General features: G+C 32.8%; 1 protein-coding gene across 1 annotated transcript; it reads left to right on the top strand.

Moving 5' to 3' along the window:
• Window positions 1-1993: 1993 nt before the first annotated feature.
• Window positions 1994-2769, top strand: LOC133784447 (uncharacterized). The gene is made up of 3 exons (XM_062223791.1): window positions 1994-2080; window positions 2163-2267; window positions 2346-2769. Exons 2-3 carry the CDS (start codon window positions 2208-2210, stop codon window positions 2685-2687), a joined length of 402 nt encoding a protein of 133 aa, XP_062079775.1. The 5' UTR covers window positions 1994-2080; window positions 2163-2207; the 3' UTR covers window positions 2688-2769.
• The last annotated feature ends 14118 nt before the right edge of the window (window positions 2770-16887 follow it).

Below are 16887 nucleotides of genomic sequence, written 5' to 3' on the forward strand. Positions count from 1 at the left end.
ATGATTAGTGTTCCGTGCAGTGCTACATTCATACAATGTCGATCGACAAGAGTTGGATTAATTTGACAGATCGATTATCTGATGAGTATGAGGCTGGTGTGATGGATTTTCTCCAGAGAGCTCGGCAGTGCGTTGACTCAAGGGGATTGGTGAAATGTCCGTGTAGGAGGTGTGTCAACGTTGAATTTCAGACGATTGATGTATTAGAAAATCATCTTTTTGTAAATGGTTTTCTACGGAAATATACCAATTGGCATTGGCATGGAGAGGATGAAATAATACCAATGAGAGCTCGGATAGATCAAAATGATGAAGATGAAATGATGGATGTTCTCACTGATCTTATGCAAAATGACAATGACGAACAAGCGAAGAATGAGCGCGGTCAAGAGATACCTACAACAGACTACAGGAGTGGTCAACATTATAACGATTTGTTTGCTGAGATCGAGGCTCCATTATTCCCCGGGTGTCAAAATTACACATCATTGAATTTCCTAGTGAAGTTAATGCATTTCAAAGTGTTGGGAAAAATTCCCAACAAAATATTTGATGGAATGCTGGAGTTGTTACATGATGCATTTCCAGCCCCAAATAAGCTTCCAAAATCGCATTATGCAGCGAAAAGGTTGTTGCGGAAACTCGGAGGCCTTCAAAGATGATAAATTTATCTTAGCAACTCAGGCTAACCAAGTTTTCTACATTGAAGACCTTAAAAATAAATCTCATTGGAAAGTCGTCCAAGAAGTGCATCACAGAAATGTGTGGGACATCCCACTAGTTGAAGAACAAGCGGAGGATGTAGAAGTAGATGTTATGCACGACACTAGTTCCTCTAATTTCCAATTATTCGTTGATCTTGGACCGTTGCCACAAATCAGCTTTGAACGTACGGGGGCTCCATTACAATTTGTTGAGATAGATAATGTTGCAATTGAGGAGGAGAGGGAGGAGGAAATGGAAGAAGAAGAGGAGGAGGAGGAAGAGGAAGTGGAGGAGGAGGAAGAGGAGGAGGAGGAGGAGGAGGAGGAGGAGGTTGAATATGAAGATGATGAAGAGGAAGATGAACACATAGAAACCGATGATGATAGTGAAGATTATTATAGTGATAATTAAGTGGTAATTTTATAATATGTTGAAGTAATTATTTTTAACAATAAATAATTTTATATTGTCATTTTTAACTGATAAATGTAATTTTAATATCGATTAATTTGACAGATATGGCTGATGTTATTATTGCTCAATCTCACGGGGGTGATGGTGGAGGATGCGATCCTCCACGTGGACCGTCAGATATCCCAGCTGATTGTGAACGAGGTAATACTTTACACATTGATATACTCCTTAAAATTTAACAATTAATCCATATTAATTTTAAAATATTGAATTTGCATACAATAGCGCCTCCAAGTAAACGTGGACGCCATAAAGGATTGAACTGTTGGGGCGTCCTCTCCCTCTCGAGTGGGATGTGCGGGGGAGAACATATAAAGAGATTGGAGAGTACAGCTCAAATTTCTCAAGAGAGCTCGGATTACTTGTTCGACAGTACACAGATCCGGATTGTCCTCAATGGTCAAAAGTACCAAATGCCTCGAAAGAAAGAATACTTGCACATTTGGAAGTAAGTAGTTTATGTATTTTTATGTTAATTCTCATTTTATGTTATATATCATATTTACTAATAAATGTTTGTAAATTAGGATGATTTGTTTGATATTGGGCGTGCTAGATATGGAGAAGGGCATATGCCTGGGATCTTGAGAGGCATTGATACTTCGTGTGCTAAAAAGTATTCTGACTGGAAGTACGATATTAAAGAGCATTTAACGATTAATGGGCCACAAAATCGTTATGGCGGTTGCACGGATACGTAGTGGCAAAAAGCAATTGAATTTTTCCGACGCCCAGAAATTACGGTATTAATTTCTTGCTAAACTTAACTATCTTAATTAAATATATTACTAACGATAACTTTTTGCAGAAACGTTCTGTGGTCAACAAGGAAAATAGAAGGAAACTGAAAGAGCTTAGCTATGGAGGTTCTCAGTCAATCCCAGCCCTACGCTATAAAAAGGTTAGTTAATTAATTATTTTTTAGTTTATTTTTCTTATTTACGTTTAATTATTAATTTTATAAAAATATATGTATGTGACAGCGCAATTTAGAGACTGGGCAACTTGAGTCCATCCCGGATAGCTGGATGGATACTCACCATAAATCAGGCACAGGGTGGGTGACAGAGACAGCCAAAAATACTTGGGTACGTTAAGTTTTTTTAAACATTTTTCAAATTTTTAATTGTTTCAAAATTTTAATTACATTATACATTGTATCACAGGAGGAATTGCGTGCATACCGCGACACACAGCAGACACAGGCAACTGATACTGAGAGTTCCACACCAGTTTCGAGTGCGCCTGAAGATGAAGACATATCTTTGGTACAAACTGTCTTCGGAAAACGATGGGGCCACCAGAAAGGATATGGACGTATCCTTAACATAAGGGACCGAACTCCATTTGATTTTCGTCCTTCACAAACTAGAGATGAAGAGTTGTCTGAGATGAGAGAGCGTCTTCGACAGTTAGAGGAGCATGTCCGGACTCATTGTATCACCCCGGGATCTCAATCTGCCCCACCACCACCCGATGATCCCGATGTTGGAGCACCGACTCAGTAGGACTTATGTATGAATTTTATTACAATTGACTATTACATTATCATGTTTAAGACAATTCTTTATTTTGATTCAGCGAACATACTCTTATGTTTTTATTTATATCTTTAATATAAATGTTTTAATTTTATTCTATTTTTTTATATTTAATTCAAAATAAATAAATAAATAAATAAGGGAATAACAAATATAAAAAAAAATTGGGGAAAAGTCTATACCGAGGACATTGTCCTCGGTATATACCACCAAGATGTCGGTATATACCAGTACGATGACAAATTGGGGTTGGTTTTACCGAGGACATTTGTCACTTTATACCGAGGACATTTGTCACTTTATACCGAGGACATTGTCGTCGGTAAACCTTATACCGAGAACATTTTTAATGTCGTCGGTAGAAATTTTGTTTTACCGACGCGGCTGTACCGATAACTTTATACCAACGACATTGTCTCGGTAGAAGTTTTACCGAGGACATTTAGGCTTATAGCGAGGACATTTGTTCTCGGTATAGGCCCTGTTTTTTGTAGTGTCGTATCGTATCAACTTGTTTCAATAAGGTAATTATATTATATTATATTATGGTCAATATCTCTTCGGTTACTGGTCCTTTCTATATCTTTTTATAGTTTTCATCAAGTATACATATGTAGGTTTCATGCACGCATGCATGCAAGCACATCGGAATACGAATATATATATATATTTTTTTGAAAGACTCATTATTATTAATTACGTAGGGTTTGATATCACCCACCAATTAATACATGCATATATTCAAGGCATTTATTATCACAATATATATGGTCTTTTCCACTAACCAAATAGTACGTGCTCTTAATTACTATATATATATATCATCTGTTTGATATCAAGCTAGGCTTACAAATAAATTCTTCTCTATCTTGTTTTAGATATTATATATAGTTTAGTAATAAAAAGAAAGAAGAATGGTGTTCTCGTTCGTGTTTGGGTTCGCTGCGGCTTTTGTTGGCATCAAATTGATGAAATCTGCCTGTGGTTGCTTCTTTTGTTGCTGGTCATGATATATATAGTTGATGATGATGGTGGATCACTACATAAAATAATTATGTTACTATTCTGTGTTTTTTTTACAATATTATGTTATGTATTTTTCTAATGGAATAGAACAATGAGTTATCATCTTTATTTTCCGTACATCTCTATTATTAATTGTTTTTATTATTTTAATTTCTTTTATACTGCTAACTAATGCTAAATTAATGGGATATGTACGTACAGTGATGTAGTAGGGGTTTGTCATGATAATTTAACAGTACTATCGGTGTCCCATATATATATAATAATGTTCTCATTATATTTCGATTATTAGAAAATATGTAGAGAGTTGTGAATTTTCATTTTTATGTTATATATCAAGATTACAATTATTTATAGGAACATAATAACTAAAAAATTATGTTTGTATAATGAGGTTAAATTTTCAGTATTACTCTTTGTTGCCTTTATAAAGTAAAGGTTGAAAATTATGTATTTTTTTAATGTAATAGTTAGTTTTATTTGTTGCATTTATGATAAATATAGGATTTATCCCTTTCAAAAAGAAAAAAGAATCATCTAAAAGTTTTATTAGAAAGGCTTTCCATTAAATGGTTATGCAAGTGAGATCAAATGTTTCTTTTGTGATTTGTAAATAGTCTGAATTATTTCATATATGATTAATTTAATTTGGATCCTGGTTCAATCAGTTCATTGAGAGCATGGCCTCTAACAAAGCCATTTTCGAGGGTAGAACACCAAGAGACAAAACATAATCTAATCTATAATCTCCACAAACAGACACAAAATATTCGATGAGCCACCTTTAATTCTTTGATAAAATATTTTAATGAATTGAAGATCTCGATCGATTTTGAATATAATCTTATCAGCACCAACACCATCTACCATGACATGTGAATCACGAACCCATTGTAGAAGAAAACCACCACCGAACCACCGGAGCACGCCACCCCTAAAGACCACAAAGGTCTAACATGACACCTTCACCTGCGACCGCGAAATACTATGAATTAGGGTAGTGTCTGTCCAACCCAAATTGAATTTTCCTTTCGGGTTGGCGTAGTTAATTACATAAGACAATACTTAATTCGTTATCATGTTTACTTGCATGAAATCAGAACGATTAGCAATCACATTGACTTTTAATTAAATTACCAAATCAAAATGAGAATAATTTGTTTACTTAGTTTGCAAGAATTACTGTACTTTGGAATCAGAATAAATTATTTGCAAGTAACAAAAATATCATTGATTAAAATTTATTTGTCTAATATATCTTTGATGAGAAATTCTTTTTAGATAAATATATTATTATAGAATATATTACAACTTACCAATATTAATTTATTTTTATATAAACTTTTAAAAAAAGTAATATTTTTAAAAAATAATAAATATCAATTTTCTCATATTAATTATTTTTCACAATAACAAAAATATACCATAAATAAAAAAATATTAAAAATTTTTTACCTAATATTTAACTATTATATACTACAAATAAAAGTTCATTTTAGTGACTATTTTTTAGTCACAACATATATTTTGTGTGACTAAATATCATTTTTAGTCACAACAAAAAATTACATGTGACTCAAAAGTCATACTTAATTACAAATTGTCACTAATATAGTTTTAGTCACAACTTATTATTTTTAGTGATAAAGTTTATGGTGACTTAAAATATATTTAGTGACAACAAATTGTGATTTTTGTGACTAATATTTTTAGCCACGGATTTTTTTAGTGATGACATAAGTTTTATGATTTTTCTTTAGTCATAAATTTTTTACTTTTAATCACAAAATTTATTGTGAATAAAACTAAAAAAATTTGTAGCTACATTATTTTTTATTGAGTCAAATGAAAGGAAAATTATAAAAAACATATATTATAGAAAGATTAAAAAAATCATGTATATATTTTTACTTTTTTTTTTTAATTTTATTCAATTTTTATTTTTGATATTAAATAAAGGTGAAATTGACAGTTTATAATTTAAGGTAAAATACACTGTTTATAATTTAAGAGATGTAGGATTGGCATTCTCATATTCTCAAACCCAAATTAGTGTGAGACCCAATTTAAGATTGAGAAATTCCCAATAATGATCACTCAATCTCTATTATATTCTCTAATCTCATAAATAAAGGTTAAACACACCACTAGAATACCAGTGAAACAAACCTCATCACTAGCTATAATATGATTTTATTATAAAATTGAAGTGAAATAATAAATGAAAAGTTGATTCAATAATAATGATATTGATATATTCCAAATTGGGTTTGATTAATTAATTTCGTCATAAGAAATATAAACTGTTAGTATTCTGATCCATGCATGCATGCATGCGCATGAAAACCACAAAAAACTTGGTGCTCATAAATATATTGATAAGATCAACAATTAATATATATTTACTAGGTTCACACATTCCAATTAATTAGTACACTTATTATAATCTTCATATATATATATATATAATTGCAATTGTCTTGTGTTGTTCAAGAATAGAATTGTTAAGAGGTGAAGATCGAAAATGGTGTTTTGGGTAATGCTTCGATACGCAGTGGCTGCTGTAGTTGTGATGGTACTGTTAGAGGGAGCTGCCATTGTCAATCGTATCATTCTAAATGCTATCTCTTCTTCTCATCATAATCATCAAATGTACTGATTAAAACTGTTTTTATCTATATATATATTTAAGAATTTTCTTGTGTAGCTATGTAGTTCTTTATTTTATGAAAGACAGCCAGCTTAATTTGGAAAAGAAGTTGTTATTTTCATTGCATTATTACTGTAAAATGTGGTAAAAAAAATGTGAGGTGGGTTTGTTAATTTTTTATTTATAATATATTTATGTCGACCAATTATAACTAATTAAAGACACAATTGGCTCAACTATATAATTATTGTTATTTTTTGAAAAGGATATAATGTTATTATTCACTATTATAATACTGTACAATTTGTGATTTTAATTAAGCTATATTTTCAAATATTCTAACTTTTAAAAGAATTAAATATATTCACAGAAAAATATTACTAAATATGTTTTAATTGCAACAAATTTCATATAATATATATTGACTAAAAACTGTAAGAACCACATTTTATTCAATAATTTCGTCATTGATTTTTTAAAAAAAAAAATTATTATGAAAAAGGCAAGCTATTGCACTGAGCGTTGATCTGATGCTTTGATTTGCCCATTATTTTTCTCAATGGATAAATATGTTAGGAAACAACTATTATGTACTTTAAAATGATCATAATATTCTTAAATCCTTTTTATATTTTTCTATTTTTTTTAATATCATATACACTATTTAAAATTATACATAATATAAACTGTTTAATTTTCTTTAGTCTTTATTAAATGTGCGCAAAGTTTCAGAGCCAAAATAAAAATGCTCAATGAGACCTAAAGTCCTAAATTACTAAATAACGTAATATGGAGATTAATATAAATTATGCATACTATAAACTGTTTAGTTTTTTAAGAGAAAAACATTGTTAAATATTTAAATGATATATAATGATAAAAGCTTTAGCTTTGTCAACAGAAAAAAAAAATATTGAAACTTCATCTTAGTTTCTTAATGTCAAAGTTGCTAGCTATTAAGCTATGGGCTTGATGGGCCTTAGGCCTAAGCCCAACTTAGATTGCCCAGAAATTAGAGAATAATTTTGGGTCCTGGTCATTTCTATGATTTTTCCTTCACATTTTTTAAAAACAAAACGACAAAATAACTTGTGGATATTAGAGTGTAGGCCCAATTTATATTTGTTTTATCTTTCCAAAAAATTGCTATGACCCAATTTCATTGCCAATTTCAACAATATGCTATTATTTCCCATTCTTATATAAATACATGTATATCGTGTTCACTATATCTATCCAAACATGGTTTACAATTTAATAATTATCTATGTATTTGAACTATATAAATATAAAAATATAGAGGTCAAAAGAAAATACTTTAGAGCACAATAAGACGGAAACATATGAATTGTGAACCCTTTATTGGTAAATTAAATAACCATGACTCTAAGACTGAAATTAACAAAATGACCATGGTTTACATTCATTCTCATGTTTAATTGTTTATAGCTTGGTCAGGATGGAAATTATGTAGATCGGTTGTACACTTTAAATAAATCAAAGCTAAAGCTACATACTAGAGTACATTTTCAACAACTACACAAGAGGTGAAGCTTTCAAAATGGGTTGCTTAAATAAATAGTCATGTGGGTCACAAAATCTAAGGTGTGAGTTCCTTTTCAACACCTACATAATAATTGTTATATTATAGGATTAGATCGAGTTTAATTTGGAAAAGAAAAAAAAAATACACATAGGATGAAGTTATGTGTAACTTATTTTATACTAGTTGAAACAGTGTTAACCCTTGGTGGGAGCTCTAGGGGTCGATTTCTGACGACTTTGATGGTGCTCTTGGTGGGTCTGTGTAACGTCCTCCTAATCCAGGACTGTTACACTATATACTTAAAAAAAATTCAGACTTTCTAATTAGGTTATTAGGCTTAAATCGTGTAACTAAGGTTAATGACAAGGGTTAGAGTTAAAAATTTTGGTCAAAGAACTATTGACTTTTATTCCAAAAGTGTTATACAACATGAGATCCCAAAATATTATAGCACAACTATTTAAAAAGGGGAAATACATAATAAAAGTTACATCAGCCGACTTAAGCGGCAAAACAGGGTTATAACCCTAGTTCCTCTGAGATAATCCCGACCGTGATGGTCGAGCAGCCGCATATGTACATGTCGCCACCGAAGCTCTCCAACTCATGACTGGTCAAGCTTTCCATTTCCCTTACCTGCACCACAAAGCACCCGTGAGCCGAGGCTCAGCAAGAAAACAGAACGTACAACAACAGAAAAAATAACTTTAAATGACCATTCAACAATAATCAACAACATTACTTCATAACCAATGTCATTTAGTTCAAATACACGATCATTGGATCGACCTGGGCCGTTGCCCTATTCAGTAGGCTTTCATGCTAACTCTCGGGCCTATGCCCTAGCTACGTGACCATAGAGTCACCTGGGGCCTCGCCCTTAGCTCTGTCTCACTAGCCATAGAGCTAGCCCAACCCCCGTGGTTCATCTTCGACCTTAGAGTCAATCAACGTAATAGTACGTTGCTAGTTTAGGCCAATGCCTCTCGACCAGCGCACAACGCGCTATTGCCGTCCTTGACTTATAAGTCAAGCCCTGATCCAGGATTACATACCTTACTTATGAGAAACAGATGTGGATAGGCACATCCCGACAATTAAGCACATAATCATACAATCCCATTGAATAACTATTTTCATAATACTAAGCACATTCATATAACAGGGCCATATGCCCTACTCATAGAATTCATACAATGAATATAAACACTTAAGCATTCATTAGCAAACATTTAAAACAATAGCCCAACATAATTAATCCTGGGGCCCAAGCCCTAATCATATTAATATACAACAAACGGCCAAGCCCTAATCACATGCAACACGTTCTGGGTGCAGTTTTCTTACCTTAAGTTCAAGCAAGCGTAAATAAGAATGACCCTCGAGCACGATCCCGGTTCCGAGCCCTCAGCGATAGCCTAAGTCACAACCATAAAATATGATTCTATTAATATCGAGTGATCAAAGGCTTCCGGACCAAGTCATAGCCTCCGGGACCTCGGGTTCCACCAAACCAAGTAGTGGAAACAATCTCGAGCCCTTAAGGATAAGTTCCAACGCTCAAAACCTTATAGGGGTCCTAAAACCCCTTTAGAGTCGCGGCCCTATGCCCCCATGCCGCGGCCTGCCTCCAATCAGAGGCCCAGCCTCCCCAACCAGCAGACACGCGCTGCGACCCAGCCATAGTGGCACTGCGGCCCACCCTTCTCCTTGGCCCCCATTTGTTCTAGAGGGCCGCGACTCACCAAGAACAGAGCCGCGGCCCGACCCCTTCAAACCCAGAAAATCCTCCATTTTCAGCAGCTAAACCCAAGCCAAACCAACTCAAAAATCACCCTAAAACATAATTCAATTATCCCAAACACTCTAACTTGTTTCAGCAACAAAACCCATAAAAAATCTAGCTTTAAATCTCATCAAATTCTCACTTCAATTCATAAACTAAAAGGGTTCAAGAACACTCTTAAAACAACCAAACAACTCAGAAATTATTGGCCATATATCATAATTCAAAGCTTACCCCAATTGCTGTTTAAATCCACAAGTTGTTACTGAATCCATTCCCAAAGTTTCAGCTCCAATCCATGTGACCCTAGCCCAAAATCTCACTTAGCTTCAAGGATTTTCTTTTGGAAAGCTTGCGAACTCAAGAGTAAAAGAAAAGGAGAGTGGGTGTCGGTTTGGTAGCAACCACTAGATGCTTATGTTACTTTTTTCCTTTATTCAACTAGGCTTATCTAATTTAAACTAATCACAAGGCTCGGGTACCAAAAACGTCCCCGAGGGCAAAATGGTAAATTTCTCCAAGATTTCTTACTAGACTCTCTAACTCCAAATAAATCACCAATTATTTATTTTCATAACCCGATTAATTATCCAATACCCAAAATACCATTTGACTCACCTCGAGTCGGGTATTGGATCTCATTGTGACTTTCCCACTAACTTGCACCTTAGGATCGCCTCGTGCCGATTAGTTCAAATAAACCCACAGATATCACATATATGCACATAAATACACATTTATGCCCGTAACTGGCCAAATTACCAAAGTCGCCCTTCTAATAAGAAGCAGGTCCACCTGCATATTTAATATCCCTAAATATGCGCATTTAATCATATCATCACATAATCCACATATTAACAATTAATATAGCAATTAAACATGTAATTTCATATATTCCTAGCCCCCTAATCAAGGCCGTATGCCTTATTAGGTAATTTTAGGACGTTACAGTCTAGTTCGTCAATTTGGACAATGGTCGTTATGTTTTCGTGCATTTTTTAAATTTTTTGTTCTTTGTTTTGGTATACTTTTGTTTGCATGAATAATGGTGTTTATTATCACCTTTCATTTTATGATGATTGTTTTGGCTTATTCTATATTTTGTATTCCATCTTTTTTTTTATGCGTACGCTCTATTAGTAGTACCAATTGTTATGTTAGTTATCTTGAGTTAGTTAGGCTGTTATTTCTCTTTTGTATAACTCAGTTTGTTATTTTCGGATAACTAATTCGGTTACACTAACATAACCCATGGTTAGTGATTCTAACTACTTTCTTAAGTTGCCTATATATATAAGTCAACCCATTTCTTTGTAAGGTTACGAGTTTTCAGATTAATATAAAACAAAACTATCTTTCTTTTTCACTATTTGTTCTTCTCTCTAAGTGCTTTGCACTAATATGGTATCAACATTCAAGATTGAATCAATGGCGCACCCACACACCAGAACCTCCAACAACGATGGTGTTAGAGAATATTTATTTATACTCAATGGAAATATGGAAAAACCAAAATACAACTCTATGCAAAAATACAATAGGCAAGATAATTGATTAAATAAACATTACAACTCAATTTCTCAAAATACAAGTAAATATAAAGATGTAGAAGAAGAAGATTATAAACTCAAAACAATAATAATACAAGTAAATAGGATCAACAAGATCAAAAGAATGAAAATAAAACCAATAAAAAGAACAAACTCTCACACAACCAAAGTGTAGAGTAGTGGGGATCACCAACTTGACACAAGGTTCAAAACCTTTGTCCAAAAGCTTATTTCCCCCTATTCTCTAAGGGATCTCTCTAGGAAATAACTCTCTGGAATTATCAAGCCTCTATAGTGCATTTTTTAGCCAAGTGCTTTGTGGATGGAAAATTATGTCTTACAAGTGATCGTTAGGCTCCTATTTATAGATTTTTTGAGACACCCTTTGAATTTCAAATTCCATCAATCCCCATGGTTGTTACCAAAGATTAATTGGATGTTTATGGAATTAAAATAGAGATTTGGGAGTTACTTGGTTGTTGGAAACTTTCAAAATTGGATAAAACTGAAGTTTGGAAAATGCTGTTAGCCACTTGGGCCGCGGCTTGAAAAACATGGGTCGCGACCCACGATGTTTTCTGCCTCTTGGGCCACGGCCTGAAAAATTCAGGCCGCGACCCAAGACGTTTTTTCAGCAACCAATTTTCCAAATTTGCCAAAACATTCCAAATTCATTCCCACTTGATTTTGTAACTTCCATACACATTATGGGAGTTAAAATCACATCTCTAACAGCCATATCTCTTATGGCTTTGAGAAATTCAAATCAAAATGTGTAATATCAAATCTACACATTATTGAGTAATATTTGGGAGTTACAAATTTGTAACTGTTTTTGTAACTCCAAAATATGTCACATTTGGGCGCATACATGTGTCCAATTTTGTGACTTTCAATAATATGTTACAAGGTGTGACAAATCACATTATGTCACATTATTTAATCTAACATTATATTATTTAAAATAATATAACATTCCCCCACTTAGATTAAATAATCACCTTTTGTAACACTTATTTAATCAAACATTATATTAAAATATAATATTCCCCCACTTGATTAAATAATCACTCTCTATAGAAACTTTTGCATTGGTGCATAAAGTAAAATGTCTTTCGACTTGAATTTTACCTTAGTGTAATTACCACAAATTTTGTTGAAATTTTGGTTGTCGAAGCATTGAACCACTATCCCTTGATAACAAACCGGTGATAACACACACACATTTGCTATGTTCACTTGAGACCTCAATGTCTTGCTTTTGCACCGTTAATGGTCATATGCACATTCCATTCATAGACTTTTCTTGAGAATGACTCCCATTTCTCATGAGGGGCGGTACCACCCCTAGGTCTATATAGGTAGAACTCTTACAGTATTTTGTTACCCTAAAATACTTGTCTTTTCAAGACTGAGTTCTATTAAAAAAAAACATTTCAGATTTAACCCTCATTTTGGTAACACACTAGTACTCATATCTCATATGGGATAAAATTTGAGTACTACTACTATTCACTTGATTGACTTGTTATTACCTATTGAACCTAATACTAGTTTGGTTACTAGTATTAAGATAGGTTACCATCAACCGTGAATCTCTTTAGGGAGTCTAAGTCCCATCCCTTGAGCTGTAGAAATGATTCAATTTGAATCATTTCTTTTCTCGTGTATGCATACTTAGACACTCTCATTATTTTCATTCAAACTTTGTTGCTAGCTATAGTTTGATTAAAATAGTTACATCTTTAAAATACTGATTTTGACCATAGTCAACACTCCCACTATTTTATAGTTCAATATCCAAGATAAACGTTTGAATATTAATTCTAGAAACCTCTTTGTTTCTAGAATTCTCTTTTATGTTTTAAATTGATTCCTTCTTGAATCAAAATATTACAAATAATGACTTTATACACCAAGCATATCTACATTTGTTCATTCTATACACATATAGCCAATGTGATTTAGAATGTGGAATTCCAAATCACCTATAGGATGACTGAATTAATCAATTATTATCAACAAAATAAATTGATTCACTTTTGGAGCATCACCCCCACACTTCATAGTGATAATCATCATTAAGAAGAAATTTCTTCATTTTTATTAAGTCATTTATTTTCCAAGATAAATCTAGACTTATGATTCTCAAAGTTTATCATGAATCCTCTAAGCCACATGATAAACTCTCAAAAGATCAAGATAAAAAACCTCAACGTTTATCTTGATTTATTTACTTGCAAAAGCAAGACACGCTTCTTTGAAAATAACTTTCACTTTGTTGCTTTCTTTTATATATTTCACAAAATAAAATATGTGAACACAAATGTCATGTGAAAATTTATCAAACAAATAATTACTAATTTTCACTTTTAGTTGTCTAGATAATCTTAAAATCACTTAAACAACTTTTGTGTATTTCTTAAGAGTCTCTTTGAGATTCTTTTGAAAACACCAATTTTACATCCATTGATTTTCTCATCAAAATCAATTTGAAGATGTCAATTTTTTTTAACATACTTTAAATCAAAGAAAAGAAACCTTCATTGATTTATTTAAACACTTTGATTTCTTATGTTTTTGTTCAAAATTATCTCCTCATTGAGATTAATTTAAACAAATCACCATCTTTAACCAAAATGAATAAAGTTCTCTTTAATTCACCATTGGTGTAAAGATTCAAAATTGCTTTTCCAATTTTGAAATGTTTCCTCATTGAATATTTAAGAATTATTGTCACTAAATAATTCTCAAATATATTTCATTTGACCACACACTAGACTATAAGTCTATTGAGTCAATATGTGATCCCACAATTTTTGAATCCACCTTTATCCATTTTCCTTGCAATAGCAAGACACAACCATTAAAAGATGTAACCCCTTAGGTTCATCTTTTCTTATCTCATAAAATGAGATGCTCATCTTTTAAATGTGAAAATTTTAAATTCTCAAACAATTCTTTTATTTACAAATCACATACTAACAATAATATAGGATAAAACCTATTAACATCTCACAAATATTTGCGTGATTATATTTCAATATAATTTCACATAATTGTCAACACATATGACTTATATCATACTAACATGGCTCTTTATAAATAGGTAAACATAAATTACAAATACACACACATATGATTTCATATTTTTATTGATTCACAAAATCAATATATTATGCATGTCATATAAAACTCATAAGATTGTCATTCTAATAATTTATCATTATCACATAATAAGACAATTCTATAACATGCTATCATACTACCCAATAATCTACTATATTATTTACACATTAGTCACATATAACAAAAACTCAAGATATTAAACTATCTTCTAATCTAACCACTATATTTGAAAAAAAATAAAGGAGATTAGAAAACAATGAACCTCATTTATAAAAAAAAATTATTCTCATTTCTATCACTATATGAAAACCATTAGATTTTCTAAGAAAACAAAAGAAGAACATTACCTTATCTTACAATCTTTTCAAAGTTGGATCCTCACAAGATCTCTATGGTTTCTTCCTTCCATTGAAAAGGAAAATAAGCTTTTGATTGCTAGAGAATATTTATTTATACTCAATGGAAATATGTAAAAACCAAAATACAATTCTATGCAAAAATACAATAGACAAGGTAATTGATTAAATAAACCTTACAACTCAATTTCTCAAAATACAAGTAAATATAAAGATATAGAAAAAGAAGATTACAAACTCAAAACAATATTAATACAAGTAAATAGGATCAACAAGATCAAAAAAATGAAAATAAAACCAATAAATAGAACAAACTCTCACACAACCAAAGTGTAGAGCAGTGGGGATCACCAACTTGACACAAGGTTCAAAACCTTTGTCCAAAAGCTTATTTCCCCCTATTCTCTAAGGGATCTCTCTAGGAAATAGCTCTCTGGAATTATCAAGCCTCTATGGTATATTTCCCAGCCAAGTGCTTTGTGGATGGAAAATTGTGTCTTACAAGTGAGCATTAGGCTCCTATTTATAGATTTTTTGAGACACCCTTTGAATTTCAAATTCCACCAACCCTCATGGTTGTTACCAATGATTAATTGGATATTTGTGGAATTAAAATAGAGATTTGGGAGTTACTTGGCTGTTGGAAACGTTCAAAATTGGACAAAATCGAAATTTGGAAAATGATGTCAGCCACTTGGGCTGTGGCCTGAAAAACATGGGTCGCGGCCCACGATGTTTTCTACCTCTTGGGCCGCGGCCTGAAAAACTCAGGTCGCAGCCCAAGACGTTTTTTCAGCAACCAATTTTCCAAATTTTCCAAAACATTCCAAATTCATTCCCACTTGATTTTGTAACTTCCATACACATTATGGGAGTTAAAATCACATCTCTAACAACCATATCTCTTATGGCTTTGAGAAATTCAAATCAAAATGTGTAATATCAAATCTACACATTATTGGGTAATATTTGGGAGTTACAAACTTGTAACTGTTTTTGTAACTCCAAAATATGTCACATTTGGGCACATACATGTGTCCAATTTTGTGACTCTCAATAATATGTTATAAGGTGTGACAAATCGCATTATGTCACATTATTTAATCTAACATTATATTATTTAAAATAATATAACTGATGGTGCTAGCAATCCCAGCAACCTATATCCCTTTATTAATGGCGATTCAACTACTATTGTTGACTCTACTTCTCTTCGCACCACCGATCGACCAACTTACGAGGATGTTTCAAGTCCCTATTTTCTAAGCTCAGGAAATCACCGTGAATTGGTTCTTGTCTTTGATTTCTTTACGGGTCCCAACTATCAATCATAGAAAATGGCTCTTGTGGCAAAGAATAAGACTGTTTTTGTTGATGGGTATCTTCCACGCCCTAATTCTACTAACCCTTTGTTTAGTTCTTGGACAAGGTGTAATAACATGGTCGTGTCTTGGTTGGTGCATTCAGTCTCCTCAGATATTGCTCAGAGTATCATGTTCTTTGATCTTGCTTCTAATATGTGGAGTGATCTTGCAGAACATTTGAACTAGGGCAATGGACCAAGAATTTTCCAATTGAAGACTAACCTCCAAGGTCTACACCTAGGAGACAACTTGGTCACCTCATACTTCACCAAGCTTAAGACCATGTGGGGACGAGCTTAAAGAATTCCAACTAGCCCCTAATTGCACTTCTGGAGCCATGAAAAAGATCCAAGATTACTTCAAGCAAGAACAAGTATTGTAGTTCTTGACGAGTTTGAATGAATCATACCACTTGGTAAGGGCACAAATTCATCTTATTTATCCTCTTCCCTCTCTTTCAAAAGTTACTGCTATGGTTGTACAAGAAGAGAGGCAGAGGACTCTTGGCAATTCCCATCCCATTTCTCTTTCCTCTGTTGTTACTAATCCATCAAACCCCTCTTAGAACAAGAAACCTCACCCTTCATGCTCTCATTGTCATAAACCCGGCCATTTGGTTGATAAGTGTTTCTTTTTACATGGATTCCCCCATGGCTATGGTAACAAAAGAAAATTTGATAAACCAACTCCAAATGCCAACCAAACTTCTACAAGCCAAAACCCATCTGCCATAGCAGCTTCTACCACCACTCAAGCTTTC

This window comes from Humulus lupulus, chromosome 6, assembly GCF_963169125.1.
Source record: "Humulus lupulus chromosome 6, drHumLupu1.1, whole genome shotgun sequence".
NCBI classification, from domain to species: domain Eukaryota; kingdom Viridiplantae; phylum Streptophyta; class Magnoliopsida; order Rosales; family Cannabaceae; genus Humulus; species Humulus lupulus.